This window comes from Rutilus rutilus, assembly GCF_951802725.1.
Source record: "Rutilus rutilus genome assembly, chromosome: 17".
NCBI classification, from domain to species: Eukaryota; Metazoa; Chordata; class Actinopteri; order Cypriniformes; family Leuciscidae; genus Rutilus; species Rutilus rutilus.
The window spans coordinates 26,358,378-26,376,632 of NC_140230.1; the positions used below are offsets into that span (position 1 = coordinate 26,358,378).

At 37.4% G+C, this 18,255-nt stretch overlaps 1 protein-coding gene across 1 annotated transcript in view; it reads right to left on the reverse strand.

Annotated features, from left to right (window-relative positions):
• Window positions 1-18,255, reverse strand: part of ptprub (protein tyrosine phosphatase receptor type Ub) — a 246,951-nt gene that overhangs the window by 85,318 nt on the left and 143,378 nt on the right. The window contains exon 8 of the mRNA XM_084385145.1: window positions 5,495-5,570. Within this exon, the coding sequence (XP_084241271.1) occupies window positions 5,495-5,570 (76 nt within the window). The remainder of the gene's footprint in view (window positions 1-5,494; window positions 5,571-18,255) is intronic.

The following is an 18,255-nucleotide window of genomic DNA, read 5'->3' on the forward strand; positions in this document are numbered from 1 at the left end:
ATGTTACTTGTTCAGACGACATTTTCCGGTGAAAATTCTTATGTTGGTCATACTTCCAAAAAATAGAATCTGTTAATCTGAATGACAGTATCAACACTGACTGACCGCCGCACATTCTCCTCAAAACATTGGATTCATCCGCGCTGTGCCGTGCCGAGGCACAACCCACGTAAAGCTGATAATTCCACGAATAACTGCAATTGAAGATTTCGAACAGAGATGGCGACAAAGAGGAAAAACTACAGACTGCAGCTTTGAAAAAAGTTGTACGTGGTTTCGATATCCACCTTATTTTACAATGCCGAAGTGAGCTATTTTCTATGAATGTGCGAGACTTTTGATTCAGTAGCCACAACTACAAGAATAACTAAAGTGCAGTCAGTAGTAAAACTTTGTCCTACAATACAAGGATTTATTTCAGAAGAACCGTTTTAATGCTTTTGAGCTGCAAAGTTGCTTCATTTCCATTACAATCTCCCATGTGAATTTGTTTAATTTCCTTATTGGTACGGTAATGGTTGCATTAAAAAAAAAAAATTCCTCCCATACTGTAGGTTTCATAAGAAGGCTGTCTTGGTTAGATTTGCAGGCTTGTGTTGGAGGTCTAAAAGCGTATTCTTAAGGATGTATATAAAATCACTGTAAACCGCCTACCCGCACTGCACACATCTGAAAACTGTCAATCAAAGCAGATAAATAGGCTATGAGGTCTGATATAACAGAATGCTGTCCCACTCTGAGCGTATATTGTTTATCTGATTTGTAAAACCAGGCGGAGGCCCAAGCTACATTGTTTGTAGTCGACGGGTGGCCAGGCGTTCGGTGTGGATTCCACTGTGTGATGCTCAATTCATGTTTTTATGAGTCAACATGAATCACAAGGCAAGGAAATATGAAAAGGGACTGGAAATCTGTCAGCTAGATTATTAAATATGCTCGTCCTGAAGACTTTGATTAATAGATATTGCAGTTGCCACAACACTAAGGTTATGATGTATAGAGAATACAAAAGAACAGAAGGAATCAGGAAATCTTCTCTCTTTCTCGCTCGTTGTACTCTTTTGCCTGCCTTTCCTTTTTGACTTGTCTTGCCAAACGGTGATTTCCGCAGTCTGGCGCAATGCCACTCACGACAATGTGTGTCCAGGTCCTGATGAGAGTTTTAATTATTTAATGTGCACAGTGGGGCTTAGATGATGCCATCTGCCGCCTGCAGGAAGTGGGGAGGGGAGCGAAGGAAGAGGGTGTTAGGAGACTCAGCAGAGATGAGCTGTCATGACCACAGCATCTGTTGATTTGCTTGTTTGGAATTCCACTTTATTACCATCTAATAGTACTTTGTCAGTTTTCTCTGTTTAAATATGTATAAAGATCACTACAGTTTTATGAAGCCTTAAAAGCATTAAGGTGTCCCTCAGGGGCTGTGAAAGGGATTGTTAACTTGGAGCGAAGACCGCATCTCTGCGGTGTGCCACCTATCTCTATCGGCTGGTCACTAAAACACATTTCAGCACATCAGAAACCATTACAGTTGATAATTGCGCAGTCGGAGCCTATTGAATCGGCCTTAGAAAAGGCTTGCATCTCTGAAATAAATATACAGACATGTTGTTATCGTATAAAGCAGCTTGTTTTAATAAAAGCCAGTCAGATTAGGCAGGATTCACGAAGAATGAATCGCACCCGCTGCATCATTTATTATTTGCACACGCAGTCTGCATTATTCCAGCACCCGATTCACTAAAGGAATTATGCAAAGTAGGCACAAACATGGCCTAAAACGCAATATGCATGAGAAATTAGCAATTTCTGAACTTACAGGTTGATTCTAGATGTACTGCGATCTGGTGTACTTTTCTGGGACTGCCCAATATATCTAGTTTTGAACAAATTAATGTGTCCTTGCTGAATAAAATCTTGACTGTCACAAAATGACAATGACTTCATGTAAATACTCACATGTAAATAGCACTAGATTGTAGGTCAAAGAATTTGCACAAATAGTTTGTCCATTAAAGTCTTTATCTGACACCAATTACAAAAATTAGTCATTTAGACAGCCAGTAAGTCATACATAAAAAGATTTTAATAAACAACACCAGTCTTCAATACTACCATTAGAACTTTAACTTCCAGTCTACAGTCAGCATACAACAACAAATATCTAGCTCTGCTGGATTAGGGATGTTTAAAGGATTTCTACTTTCCCCCTTGACAATAAAAGAAATCACAGCTCCGTGCACACAGAGTCTTCACTGCACTGGAGGGCCGAACACATCACACATGCCCTCGCAACATCTCCTCCCTACTCTGATCTGTTTGTTTTGTACTATGTCCGGCAGCTACCAGGCTATCTCAGCATGCCGGCAACCAGCAGGGTTCAGCTTCCCACTAACTAATGCAGCAGTATATATGCAGCATACAGATGAATGCACTGAATAGTAAATGTTAAATAGTAGCACCCGCATACAAATAACTGAGATAGCTGATATACCTCAGTTGTTACTCCCAGAGTGCAAATGGAGACTTGATTAAAGTTGAAGTATATAAGATATATGTTAAAATGCATTATCTTAACCCAGTTTATTGTTCATTTACTACTATTAGTATGCCATTCATGGGTTTATCTCTCCCAAAATGGTAAACATTGAGCATCATCAAAACATTAAGATCAGCTCAGATCCGTCAATCTCTTTCCAGCTCAGCCAATAGTGAGAGTTTGGGGCGTGGCTACAGTAGCAGGCAGAGCCAGAGTGTTTTTTAATCGCTGTGGAATCAGCTTTGGTTACAGAACTGCAAGCCAGAATTTACTGCATTTAGACCTTCAAAGATTAAACGGGCCATAAACACGTCAAAGTGAACGGGGCATTGTGATGCAGATGCTATGCGCTACAAAGGATTCTTCAATACCATACAGCATCATCATGCACCCGCTCAGAAAGACAAATGCCAGGGCCAGTTTATAGTGTTTACTCTACATAGTTGCGTTCACTCTACATAGTGTTAGTCTCCTCGATTGCTCACTCATGACGCATAGCAATACAGCTTAAAGTGTTCCTAATATGTTGGACCTTTTATTGAAAGTAGCCTACTTTTACGTGTTGAAACATGCCATCGCAAGCACCCGTAAAAGCTGTGTTTGTGATGCTGGAGTTGGGGGAGGTGCAACATGTGAAAGGGGAGTTGACCAGCTGACCTAAAACTGAAATGGGAAAGTGTGACATGAGCCGCTTTTTCCGACCAAGTAGTTACAGGAACTTAGTTATAGGAACTGTCCACTTCTAAACAGTTCTATGAACTACTCTCCCCCAAACTCAGTTTTGCTGTTTGCGTTCGCACTGGCCAAGTGGCCATAGGAACTGGTAGGAGGGGTAATAAGGGAGTGACGGTGCACGCAAGCACGGTGACTTTTATTTTGACGGCGCGACAGACTTTTATTTTGGCGGCGCTGAGAACGCCAGAGCAAACAATGCTCGCATTCTCTGTGTTTATTAGTTAGCGATCTGTCTAACAGTACTGTTTAATATGTTATTAGATAGAACTGTTATATAAAGTAGACAGTATATGAAAAAAAGGTTATTAGCCTATGCCGTGTGGTTGATGTCCAGTGTTGCTAGCTGAGCAGATAAACAATCATGTTTGACTTGGTCCCCTCAAAGTTGCGTTGGATTTTCTCTTCAACATAAAGGTTTAGAGACCCATCTATCACTGTTTTACATGTTTGTATAGTTAGTTTCTGGAGTAAATATATAGGCTATAATCTGTGTGTTTACATTATAGCTGTTTTAAAAATGGCGGGTGCTGGTGCTCCGCGTGCGTTCGGTCATCAGCGTACACTAACGTCACGGGTAGTTCCTATAGTGCTGGTTTAGACCCTACTCTGAAGTAGGACCTAAATTAGTTCCTCCAAATGGAGTTCCTAGAACTAAAATCGTTCCCAGTTCCTGCGGTGCGAACACGCCGACATCCGGGTACTTTAGCCAGTAGTTCTAGGAACTGTGAAAAGGTTCCTCCGGTCGGAAAAGCGGCTATAGTCTACATAAAGAAACTTGTTCCTCAGACTTCTCACACAAGATGGAAACTAGATCTTTTCATCTTCAAAGAAACCATGTAGCTGTATCCTGCTGAGCTAAAAGCTGTACTGAAACAAGGATGAAAGGTTAATTTGGGTACAAAAGTAACTTTGATATCCAAATTATGTGTGCTTGCAGATCCACCAGGAAGATCTGTGTGGAACTGGTCCTGCATAGGAAGATGTACAGTACTTGAGAAAGTTGTACTGTATATGAGAGCAATGCAAATCTCACAGCATCATGTTTCATGTTAGAAAAGTTACTATAAAACAGTGATTGAACCATCTGGATTTTGTCAATGGCTGATGTTAATTTCTACGGTGCATGCTGGAAATATACCTTTAACTATATAATTTATTATAATGAACTCTTTCCCCACCATTGACGATATTTTCCATCATTTATGACACAACACTTCCCCGCCACTGACAGAATTTTCGGGCTATCCATGTTTTCACTGTTATATGGCAGGTGGCACTTTTACGCATCTTCTGAAAGAGTCTCCAGATCAAAACACAGGCGAAGAAGCAGCAGAAACAAGCAACAGAAACATTGCTTTTATATGCACATATAAAATAACTCAATCATCAAACATAACAGCTTATAAATCAAAACTGCCTAATGTTACCGTATGAAATGTCGAACCCAGGAAGAGGTATAGGACTGTGAAGCTTTGAGGGTGTTGATGGACTCGATCTACTCCATTTGTGTTTTGATCATTGTTCTTCTGAATCCGATCCGGATCCAGTCTTTGACAAAAACGCGATTTCCTAATTTTTTTTTTGTTCAAAATGTAGATTTTCTTTAATGAAACGTTTAAATGAAAAGTGTAAAAAAAAAAGTCAATTATTTTATTTTTGATAAAGCAGATGCTCTATTCTTTTTGACATATTCTATGTTAAGATATTCATAACATCAAATATTATGGGTGCCATGAAAGTTTTGTAAAAATAATCAAAAATGCTGCTACTGACTGGTAACTTAAAAAACAAAACAAAAAAAAAATGCCGGCAGGGAAAGAGTTACATAAATAGTATATCAGACTTTATAATTTAAGAAATCTATCTATTAACATTTGACAATCATAATTATTATCCATTTATCTGATTGCTCAACCATTGAGAAGTACATTTTGCAAATGATGCAATTTCTATTAGTCAGCTAATTGTTTTAGTCAATTGCAACAATGGCCAAACATCAGCTTTTCATTAGTATAAACACAATGTTATATGGTAATACTGAACATAATCCTGTAAATTTGGTTTTTGTTTTGTTTTTTTTGCTCCAGAAAATTGGCTCAAAATAGCATAGACAGATAACAATATTACACTAAAGGCCATTTGTAAAGTCCTTCACGTTTTCATGCTGCTTAAACAAACACATACACCCTCACACTATAATGACAGTTGTGTGCTACTCACAACAGGGGTAGTTCAATAGGAGTATGTCATCAACTGCAATGTAGCCTCTGCGATCCACAGTCGCCTCTAGCAATATCTGAAAACACAAAAAGAGGAAAACATGACCTCAGAGTAGTTTCAACATTTGAAGTAACGAAATTACAATGATTGCAGTAAATCATCTTGGGGAAAATACACTTAATTCATGATTTACTTTCTGAAATCAAGTCTTATTCAATCAAGTCCAATCAAATCAAATCTTATCTTACCCAATTTTGCTTCTCAAGTAAATTAGTCTCGTTTTAAGGCTGGATATTAAATACGATTAAATACGCAGTGTTATACAGCGCAAATACATAAATAAACAAAAGTGATGCCTTGTATATTAATCAACACAAAGTGGTATCTATTAAAAACCATCATAACAGTTTCAATCAAACTCACAAAAAGTGTTTTAATGGGCTGTCTGCGGTATATTTTAATTATTGTCTTACATTTGCAGTGTGCTTCATTAATCTTACATTAATGAAACAATTAAGAAATAATGAGAGAAAACAAGGACGAGTCTGTCAACTACACTGAAAAGAACATTATTCATCTTTTTGGCATTTCGCATCTTTTTCTTGAGTTTTCTTTTTGCACAAGTTTTGACAGTCATTGAGAACAGAAAACGAGAAAAAGGATGCCAAAGCAAGTAAAAAGAATGAGAAAGAGAGAAAATGGATGCCAACTTCACTAAAGCGCCCCTGAGGCCTATAGAGGAAATAATGGCTTCATCAGGAGGCCTGCGTGCACAGTGACACATGGCTCTCACTCGGTATGCTGAGCGCACACACACAGGCGCATCGGCTCATAATGTGAGCGTAAGGGGCACGAGTCCCCAGGGATCAGGAGGGACGCTTCACACTCGCCAAAGGCTGTGAGCAAAGGACGGACGCTCCAGTGTAATGAAATCAAATCAATATTGTGCGAGCGACAGTGATGAGACGTTATTACACATCGAGAGCGCAGAGGCTATGTTTGCTCTTCCAACAGTACTCTGCTTTGCTGCCCACGCCTGAAGGTATTGCTTCAAAAAAAAAAGAAAAAATAAATACTATATTTGTTCACAGTTTAGTAAACAAGCAAAAATCACAGTTGCGAATGAACGTTGTGTTATTATAGTTAACTAAAACTATTAAAAACATTTAGAAGCTGAAATAGAATAAAATATTCGTTGAAAAACAAACCAAACGAAAATGAGAAATGCTGCCTTGGCAATAACCTGAAATAATTTTATTGTAAGTTGAAGCACTACAATTTTTAACAGGAAATTTATAAAAACATAATAAATAAAAATAAAATAAACCTAAATAGCAATTTTTTTAAACTAATAAAATGACATAAAAGCACATAAAATTATATAATAAAAAAAAAAAATCGAAATAATAAAATTACTAAAAATAAACTGAAGTTAACATGAAAACAAAATATAAAAATAAAAACTATTTCAAAATATTTATAAAACTATTATAAACTAAAACAACACTGGTTTTCAGTCATAAAAGAGTGTTTGTTTATCTTCTTACTGTCTTAAACACTTTTCACACTTGTAGTATTGCTATAATTCTTTCACCCTGAAAGTCATCTCAAATTATGAATTGTGGTTAACGACATTATGTGATGGAAATAAAGGGTTGAAAAAAAAAAAAAAAAAAAATTGCCCGACTGCTTTGTCCTGCTGAGGCTGAGATCACATTTAGCATGTAGGCTATTTTTAATACAATTAAATACTACCTTCACACTTTTTGCATATTGTGACAAAATCGCAAGATTAATTGGTAATGAATGATGCATAATAAAAAAAAAAATCTGCTAATCTGTGTGTATACTTTTTATGTAATTTACTAGGGGGAAAAATGATATTTGTAGTGGTGGAAATGATAGTCAGATGTTATAAATATATGAATCATTTTCTCAAAATATTGAAACTGTTATTTAATTTATGATGCATTTCATAATACAAATTGAAAGTCTGGTTCTAGGCAAGGGATAAAACTATATAAATCAATAAATAAAAGATTAAATGTAGTGAAAATAAATGACAAAGACATGAAAGTTTTCAAAACAGTTTAAATGTGACCTTTATATAACAAAAGAAGTTGTTACGCATTAAGGATTCTTTGATCCTTAATGTGCAATCAACAAATATTTATATTTTATTCTATTTCAGCTTCTAAATGTTTTTAATCATTTTAGGTAACACAACGTTCATACACAACTGTGATTTTTGCTTGGTTACTAAACATAGTATATATTTTGTTATATTTTTTGGAAGAGCAAAGCCTCTGTGCTCTCGATGTGTAATAACATCTCATTACCGTCGTCCGCACAATATTCAATATTTTTTAAGAAAACCCTAATACGTTTAAACGCTAATGTAAACATGTCTAAAGTTGAAGAAACCTGTCAAAAAATCATACAAAATGGGAAGAATATCCAGGAGCGTTGCTATCAGTGAAAGGGGATATGTATGTTTTGCAGCCGTTGCACTAGTTGACAGCAGTATCTCTCAGAGCTGTCATGGCGGCGCTTCATTCCATGTTCAACTTCCCCATTACCTGGTCAGCAGAACATTCCAGGCTGTCAGAAGCGTCTTATTTCATCACAGAACGGCATGATTTCATGCTCCCGACCTATCCTTGACCTCAAACGGCGCCGACACACGTGAAGATGGATGTGAAGTCTCTGATTGGGATCTAAAAAACACGACGTGCTTTGCGGGAAGAGGGGAGGAAAGTGACTCCAGACAGCAGAATATGCAGCCAGCGCTGGCTCAGGCTCTGTAACACAACTTTAATCTCCTGTTGGAAAGGACTGCTATATAACCACAATAAACTGACAACAGACTTGCAGGATGATGCAACGGGAGATTACTCTGAAATGTGTTTTGGAATTTCCCTCACTATTCCACGGGTGTGCTGCTGCTGACATGCCATCAGCGCTCCGAAACAAAAGACCAAATCACACACATTTTTTTTTTTTTTAAGGCATTCTTATGCTATTAAAATCCTCTACCCGCATCACATTTATTCTAATCAGTGGCTACACTTCCCCTCATGCAGACTATTCACGGAACAAATCTCTTTGATTTATGATGAATATAAAAAATACTCTTTCTGGGCTGAGTTGAACCCAATATTTTCTTACTTTGCTAAGAAGACTATCATCTCTACAGTCCTTCTATAAGCAAGACTTGTGACAGCAATGGATCAGATCAAAAGAGGCATATGTGTGTTTTTCAAGGTAGAAAGATTGCCATGTATCGGATTAATGAAGCGCACAACGAAGAAAACAGTCTTTAATCAATAAATCCACAACGGCAAACTCAGGAGATCGCAGGAGATAAAGAAAAGACAATAACATGCATTGACGATACCGGACATTAGAAGAAAGGAAACTCAGGGCTTAAATACAGGGATAAATAACACAACTAAAAACAAGTGAGAACTCAATTAAAAAAACATGGAGACAAACTATAGCAAAAGGAACACATGCAGGCAAAACAGGAACAGAACACAGAAAACAAAACAGACTATACATGACAAAAATATTTCTCACTCGATTTAGCTTTTTTGTGTTTACAGTGCACCATAAATAGTCAAGCACACACAAAAAAAATCTTGTTTATAGATAACTTTACAGTAATGCCATCAAAATTGAAACATACTGATTTTTATACATAAAATGAAAGCTAATTTGATTAAATGTATATTCTAATCAAACGTTCATACGATTGATGGTAACACTTTAGTTTAGGGTCCAATTCTCGCAATTAACTAGTTGCTTATTAGCATAGGATATTGGCTGATTATTAGTACTCATAAGCACATATTAATGCCTCATTCTGCATGATCATATTCTACATTCCTTAATCCTACCTATTCCTTAACTTAACTACCTTACTAACTATTAATTAGCAGTAATTAAGAGTTTAGTGAGGTAAAAGTCATAGTTTAGTTAGTTAATAGTGAGAATTGGACCCTAATCTAAAGTGTGACCCAATTTCTATAGAACATTATTATTATTATTATTATTATTATTAAAGAACAAATTCCCAATCTGGTTGAAAAGTGTTTGAATCTAAGTAATAGAAAGCATTTACAATAATTACATTCTAGTACATTGTTCCCAACAGTGGAATAACAATCAATAATTGTAAATGATCATTTATTTATTTATTTATAGTAACACGTATGTGCTCATAAGAGCAAACGTCTACTAACTGAGAGCTTTCCAACAGTATGGTATGACTATCCATTTCAACTATCAATTCCTATTAAGATTACTATGATCTTATTACCTAAATTATGAAACGGACTTGAAACTGCAGTAGTTACAATTTGTTACGTCAGGTAGCCTATTTTCATTCTAAAATCCACGTTCTAAGCTTTTAAAACACATTTTAAACAGCTAGACGCTGACGCACCAGTTGAAAAGGTTAAAATGCACAAAGTAAAATGTTGTGGTTGATGAGGGAAGGAACAAGAGGAGCTCAGAGAGAAAGAGAGAGTTAGAGAAAAGATAGATGTGAAGGGCCGCAATCAAGGAGGACAGACACAAACAAACCAGGCTCTCTAACAAGGACATGTTCTCCTCAGAATGATCCAGTCCTTACCAACGGGTCAGTTTGGCTGATTAGCTTGATCCAGTTAGCCCCTACTGGCAGATGTTGCAACTATAACATCTGGATCCAGACAGAATCTTTCTTCACTGATGGCCTTTTATAAAAATAGCTGTGTATGACTCTAAACCGTTAAGAGCAAAGATGATAATACAAACAAATATATTTCTCCAGGTATTATAGACCTCCCTTTATTTGGCATGTTTTCAGTCAACGGATTAAAACAAGAAAATATTAAAATAATGAAACACGAAAGCATGCATTGTACCTTGTCTGCTCATGCAATGAATCCATCCAGGTGGAATGCATTTTATTCATCTGCATTATTATTATTAATGGATCTGACCTAATGCCCTCTTATGTCTTACATTTCTTACTTCTACCCACCATCAATTTGTATTATTTACACTCTTGTGCATTTTCTTAAGAATGTGTCAGGTTCAATTAGTCTTATGCAGCTTCAGCTTTGTTGTTCAACGTGGCGGAGAGACAAATACACACACACACAGATTTGTTGATGTGAATTCAATTGGAAGCCCGTGAGAGAGAGAGAGAGAGAGAGAGAGAGAGAGAGAGAGAGAGAGAGAGAGAGAGAGAGAGAGAGAGAGAGAGAGAGAGAGAGAGAGAGAGAGAGAGAGAGAGAGGAGAACGATATACAGACAGAAATGTGCGGATGGGCTGAAGCTAGATTCTTTTTGGCAGTCCTGGCAGGCCCGATAACATATTTAATATTTGATAACAAGTTCCCACTATCTATTACACCTTCACCAATAACAGCAGAAATATATGAGCGAGCATGGCAGACAGGGGAGATTTCAACTCGAATATTTCAAACTCAAGGTGATCCCTACCCATTTCCATTCTGCTCTTCATCCCAATCTCTCCCCATCTCTGTCAATTCAATTTTCCTTCATTCCGTTCCTTTCTCTCTATTGATGTTCAAACACGACAGACAGCAGGAAATATGGTATCTCGTGACACATAAACGTGGGGGCCCATCATATCATGAGAGACAGGCCGCAGTCTCATTTTACATGTATAGGGATAGACAGCCCATTGTTATGCTGTACGAAGCTCGTAAAAGACACAGAATCGAATGCAGAACGCAGGAACTTCATTAGTCTGACAGATCTTTACTTTATGATTCATGATAATTAGACATTTCTCAACTGACATAGTTCAATACTATCAAAACAATTAACCGAGCAGTCAGAAAAGATTTTTGTTTCAGAAATTGTCAAGCACCAAAAAATCTTCTTGTTTTTAGCTAACTTTAAACATATTGATTGCATACATTAAAATGACAGTAAGTTCAATTAAAATAATGAAAGTATATGATATCAATTAAAATGTATATAGCTCATAATAAGAATAATGATGATACTAATAATACAATTTCTATATGTCATTATTATTATTATTAATAAGAAGAATAATAGTAGTAATAATCACTGTAGTAGTGATCACTGAATCTGATTATTAGAACAGTTTATGGAAATTCATAATTAATATCTATTGTAGTAGCACAATGTTTTTCACTGAATTTCATTTCAATTTTACTCTACTTCCTTAAAGGGGGTACTTCACTGCTGGCAAAATGGGCTTTTCAATAAAGGTTGGCTGCCTATACAGCAAAAAGTTTAAATCGGTGCTACATGACTAGAGTAAACAGAGAAAAAAAGCTGTCGTCTTCCCTTTTGCCAAATAGGTCGGAAAACTTCGACATCCATAATGCAGTGGGCATGTTGCCATCCAAGGATACTCCCACCAGTCTGCTATGGATACGCTTACCAGAGTCAAAAACCAACTTGCTTTAATTAATAGGAAATCCTTCTTAGCAAACTTGTAGTCTTAATAGTGTTGACCATTTCAATTCAAAGAGTAAACGTTAAGCAGCAGGGGCGAGTTACTTTCGGTTTCCAGTGAAGGATCCAACGCGTTGTAGGCAATGGATAAAGTTTCTACAACGGAAAGTTGTTTGTAGTCAACATTTCAAACTAGATGATCAAGAACAGTGTTTTAGGCCAAACAGAGGGGAAAACTAAAAGATGCGTAGGCCTACAGGTAAGAAAGCTGTTGCCAAAGTTTTCCATTTTTACCATAATTCTGTTTAAAGAGTAGACAAAGTACGATACAATTTCTTAGTAATAAACGAGTAAATGAGTAATCCGGCGAACTTTTGCTGACAAATGAACCTGAATTTCTTGGTCCAGGTAACACGGAGAACAATTAAACGTTGTTCATTTACATTTACTACCGAAACTATAACAATAAAAAGCAGTGTGAAAATCGGCGAAGTTACACTGTAAATGTATATATACCTTAATTCAGTATCAATCTATGAATTGGAATTGTCAGTTAAATTCTGAATGGCACACAACAACACTATGTTTCCTTTATTAATAATAGAAAAGAAAATTGTATTTGGTCAAGAAGCAACCAGTGTGGACAACATATTGTCAAATGAATCAACCTGTGGGCTTGTTTATCAGAAATCTATTATGGGCTAAAAATCCATTCATTCCAGTTATGAGGAAATAAACAGTTAGTGTGAAACCCTTAATTATAAGGCAAAACAAGAGTCGAACAAACAGGCTATTAGCTCCTTCCAAGTAGAGATTCAGTCTGGGTGGCCTTGTTATGTGAACAAAGGATTTAATTCCATGAAAATAATCAGTTTACTGATTTTAGCTTTGGGAAATCACAGCGTTGTATGGGTTATCTGATCTCTTAGCACTCACTTCTGTGAAAGCAAAGTCCTCATGTTCTCAAAAGAAGTGGACCTCTTCAACGTGAGCAATCACTCCTAGATGAGCCAGACAGGCTATTGATACAAACACTGGATAATATTTAAACATCATAGATAAAAGCCATTTTGTCCTTGGAGAACTCTTCTTAGAAGCTTTCCAGTGAGGTTTTGTATTTTTGTTTACTGGATGAAACACAAATGTACAATGTCACTATGCTGCCCTTAACGCTGATACTTCTGCCTTTATTCATTTTGTATTACTTTAAGACTGCAGACAATGTTTTTTTCCCTTTTCTTTTTTCTGATGTACTCGTTTTGTTCAATTTTCTTCTCATCCTTATTGTGATGAGTCATAAGGCAATTGTTGGGCAATTTTTGGCTGCCATCAAGGCTGAAAGGGTCTTAGAAAACATTACTAGCCTAAGACTTATTAGAGGACCAACTTCATGTTTTATTCTTGCTTTTGAATATAGAAAAGCCAGTCACAGTATCGGACAAGAATCCACAAAAGACAACACTGGAAAACAAACTGAGACATGCAACATGCCTGTGATTCTGCTTTTTTGAGTCTGATAGGAAAGGTCTAAGCACATCCTCAAGGCAAATTAACAGAGTTCATGGGTTTGACTCCGTGTTCCAGGAAAAAGACCAGGGTGACAGAGAGATGGACACACAGCTCCATTTACCCTTGTTATGCACTCAGACTTGGGGGAAAAAAAATGCCTGGCTTAAAGTGATAATGTTTCACACACTCTTCAGTTTAAAGAAATAGTTAATCGCAAAACAAAAAATCCAATCATTTATTCACGCTTATTTCCAAACCTGTGTGCTCTTTTCTTTTTTTCTTTTTTTTTACTGTCAAACAATAGTATACTCTTTTGAATCTTGCCCAACAAAAACAGTTCATAGAGACCTGGGGATGTCAAGCTCCATAAAGGACCACTCTTCATCTTTGGAAGAAAAAAGGAGAAAAAGAAGAAACGGCATTTGGAAAAAACTGTAAAATAAATATGTTGTAAATTCAAATCAGAGCGTCTTCCATGTCTGGAATGAATGTATTCTTGAGTCTATAAGGTAAAAATAATATAATAAGATAACCTTGTTTGAAATGGGTGTGGTTTTGTCTATACTACTAGGTACTTATACTATATTGGCTGGGTTAAATAGAATTGCATTACTAAAAAGAGACTAAAATACAATTTTCATTGACTAAAACTAAATGTCATCAGTTTTCGTAGACTAAAACTAGACGAAAATAGTTATGGACTAAAATGCTCAGACTTTTAGTCGACTGAAACTCGACTAGACTAAAAAGAGCATGAACGTGATTAAAACTAATAAAAGCTAAAATGACAGCTTGACACAAAGACTAGACTAAAACTAAAATTAAAACAGGCTGCCAAAAGCAACAGTAGAGGGCACAAAACAGAAACTACAGAAAAAGCTAAACAGAGTCAGCAGGAAGTGCAAAGGAAAGGCAGAGATAAAGACAAAAGACAAATACAAAGCAACTAAGTACACATAAACAGAGATAATTTAATTACGGGCAACTACTATGGGGTTGAATGGAAGATCGCCTGAATGGTCTCAAAATATAACAAATGCAAGAATTGAGCTTTAAATGATCTCTCTTGTTGGCTCAGTTTTAGCAAACTAGCCTTAATGTGTCACCCGCTGGGACTGTGGCACAGCTCTGGTTTTACCACTGATCAGGACAGTCTGCCATCTTCCAGGCCCAAAATGTGATTTAGTGTGCTGACACCCCGTTGAGTGAAAACTACGCTGAGAAAGAGAAAGCTCATCACCTCATCAAATGCACAAACTATTATGGCAGTCGTTCAGCCACTGGTTCTAAAATGCAGAAGCAAGATGTCTACGACACTCTGCATTCAAACTCTTTCACTGTTAATGACAAAAGACAAAACCTCCGTGCTGTTATTAGAGTAACAGAATTTTACAGTGTATTATTAGCGATACACAAGGAGGTCTATAACACCTGGAGAAAGCTATCTGTTAACATTCCCATTCCCTCTTATTCACCTCCCTATTTCAGAAACTTTAAATATCAATACTCTAGCATAATTATAATAATAATCACATCTCCTTAATTCCAGCTTATCCACGTTATGTGCACAAAATAGATGGTGAAATCCGAAATCAGCCCCTACCCCAAATCACTATTCCCAACGTTAGTCCAAAAATACAGTTCACTTGAAGGAGTGAATGAAAACGAGTGAGTGAATACGGACAGCTGTTGAGTGTACATCACTTGTAAACTCGTTATTGCAGTGCAATGTGGGATAGAATGAGTGCACTCGATAACGTTCACTATGGATACGGACACCACTACAAATAAGGGTATAGGGGGTGATTTCGGATTTAGCCACTGTTTTGGTCACTGATTTCAGCTCTCCAAAACTATTTCAGCCGAGACCAAAAATGAGATTTTTCTTTTTGATCTGTTGAATGTTTTTGGTTGCCAGAATTTCAGTGCGTCACTAAAAAGGTAAAGGTAAAACAAATTATTAGCGACATGTATGTTGCTCACAAAAATGTGTTGTGTAATCATACACAGCTTATTTTAAGAGCCGTCAGTGAAGATGCTTTATGAACCGCATCCTACCATCCAATACCAAGGGCTAATGGGCTCATGCTAGCCGGCGGAATTCCTTGGTTTATGGTGAAAAATAGGTTTTCTTCATGTGTGCACTCAGCAAAATTCAAAGCGACACCAAATCGACTGTGTAGGCACACACAAACACAACAAATTCCACCTATTGTCATGTCCCCTCCACCTTCACATCTTGTTGACTGGCGGGAGGACTATTATTTACACATGAAGGCCACATCTTTTCACTGGCATGTGAAAGTTAATTAGGTTGGAGAGATTGACAGTTCACGATAAAGCAAACACTACTCAACTTAATTGCTTTCTGACAGCTGCGCAGAGTTTGCAGAAAGGAGAAATTGAATTTATGGATGAAGCCCCCTGCGTCTGCTCAATTGCAGACATGACCATTGACACCAATCGATCGGCTTGGGGGACGTGAATGAGCTGTCATTTCATAAGCAGTGATGGTAGATTGTGTCTCGTAATGGTACAGTAAGGAAATTAGGTTACTAGTTGACTAAGACGTGTCAACACTATTGACTTGGTCTATATTGTGGGCTTGTCCAAGCCCTACAGCACTAACCTAAATTCATGCCGAGATCAATGCTAATTAAACAGTGCAAAGGGCATGACTAATAAGACAGTAGCTCCATCACTGGTTGTGTAATGCCTCTTTGTGAGGATAATCGACGTCTGTGTATGCTACTGTTGGTCGAGCTCTGATATATTATCTTTGTGTCAAAGCAACTTTAAGGGCACATAGTCAAAAAACTGTTTACAAGGTCTGCCATTGAGATTATAACCGCTGTCTGTCATATTGTTCATTTGTGGCATACTCTACAGTTTCAAGGCAAACATGACAAATTAGCTTAGAATACGACATTTCTGAAATGTTTTAGAACGTGATAGCTGGTTTCTAGCTGGTTTTAAACTGGACATTAGCTTGTTGACCAGCCAGCATGTTCAAAAATAAATAAATAATAATAATAAACATTTTGGCCATCTTAAACTGGTATGACTAGCTGGTAGCTGGTTTATTGCTGGTTCAAGATGGTTTGCTAGTTTGCACTAGCTAATGACCATCAAAGACTAAGCTAATGAGCAGTTTGTACCAACTAATGAGCATCTTAAGCCGCGTTTCCACCGCAGGAACTTTCCCCAGGAACTAGGAACTTTGGGCTGGTACTCGATGTGTTTACACCGCAGGAACCAGGGTCTAAATGAAGTTCCGGGTAAATATTTCCCCCTCCGATAGTCCCTGCTCATGAGGTAGTACTTTTTCAAAGTTCAGGAACTTTCAGGGGTGGGACTTGTGCGCTGCACAAGCTGATTGATTGTGTTCACGCCGCATTTTGGTTGGATGACTCCACGCAGCATTTTCTTTATTTTTAACCTCCCTTTTAAAAAGTGGCTTCATGCAGTAAAGTTGTCTGTCTGCAAATATGGAATTTAATAAAAAAAACTGGGGGACTGGCGACGAGTTTCAGGCTTTATTATTTGGGTATTTGTGGAAGAGGAAACTTTCTGCGCGTTCGTCACAGCCATCTCTTGGCCAATGTCCGCAATAGCTGATAACATACAATTTTATATCTAACGTTAGCATTACGAGCTCTGAACACGCTTTATCAGTGCTCGTCTCTTTTCTGCCACAGCTTTTAATATTAAGTCATTATGTTTACACATTGTCATCTATTGCAAGGCAAACCATGTTACAAATTTACTATAACAGGATTGAAATAGCGCTTTGAGGTTGGTAACAAACAACTATTTACAAGACTGTCACTATTTATGATTGATAGACGGGGTTCAGGCTTTTTTTAAGCGTATTTGCGCAAAAGGAAATTTTTGCGCGTTCGTCCCAGTCATCTCACAACATACCTTGTCTAATTTTATACGCATACGAGCTTTCTGAACACGCTTTAGTATCAGTGCTCGTCTATTTTGTTACGTTAATTACCTCGTTAGTAAACCAATAACTGCAGCACAGTTTGAATCTCCTCCATACTTATAAATGTGGCGCTCAAAACTGATTACTGTCCGTCGCAGACTGGGAGGAGCAGTTGCGCGCAGTTTACCTTCCCGGTACTTTAGACCGCAGTGTAAACGCAGAAAGCAACCGGTCTGGTGCAAAAAAGGTTCCTGGGAAAAAAGTTCCTGGGACAAATTGTTCCGGGTAATTTCGGTGGAAAAGCGGCTTTAGACCAACTGATGACTAACTCAGGGTCCGTTTACACGACAATGATATGCTTAAAACTGAGAAGTTTTTCCTTTGAGTTTTCCGCGTACAGACGACACCATTGTCAAAACGATCCCATTCACACGAATTCGCGAAAATGACTAAAAACCCTATATTCTGCTGCCAGGCCATTAGATGGCGATGAAACACTATAGACTGAAAACATAATATGCACGTGCATGACGTCATCATCGTCTTCAGAGATTCGCGTTTTTGTTGTTTACACGGAGGCCGGTTTCAGAAACTTGCATTTTGAAACCCGTTTTCAAAACTTTGCATTTTCAGGCACCCAAACCGCCGTTGTCGTGTAAATGAACGGCCAAAACGCATACAAAGTTTTTAGTTGAAAATGCTGTTGTGTAAACAGCCCCTTAGACCAACTAACAACTCGCTTGGACCAGCTAATAACCAGTTTAGACTAGCTAATGAGCTGTTTGTACCAATTAATGATCATCTTAGACCTCATTTGGACAACTTGGACCTACTAATGAATCTCTTGGACCAGATAATGACTAGTTTAGAT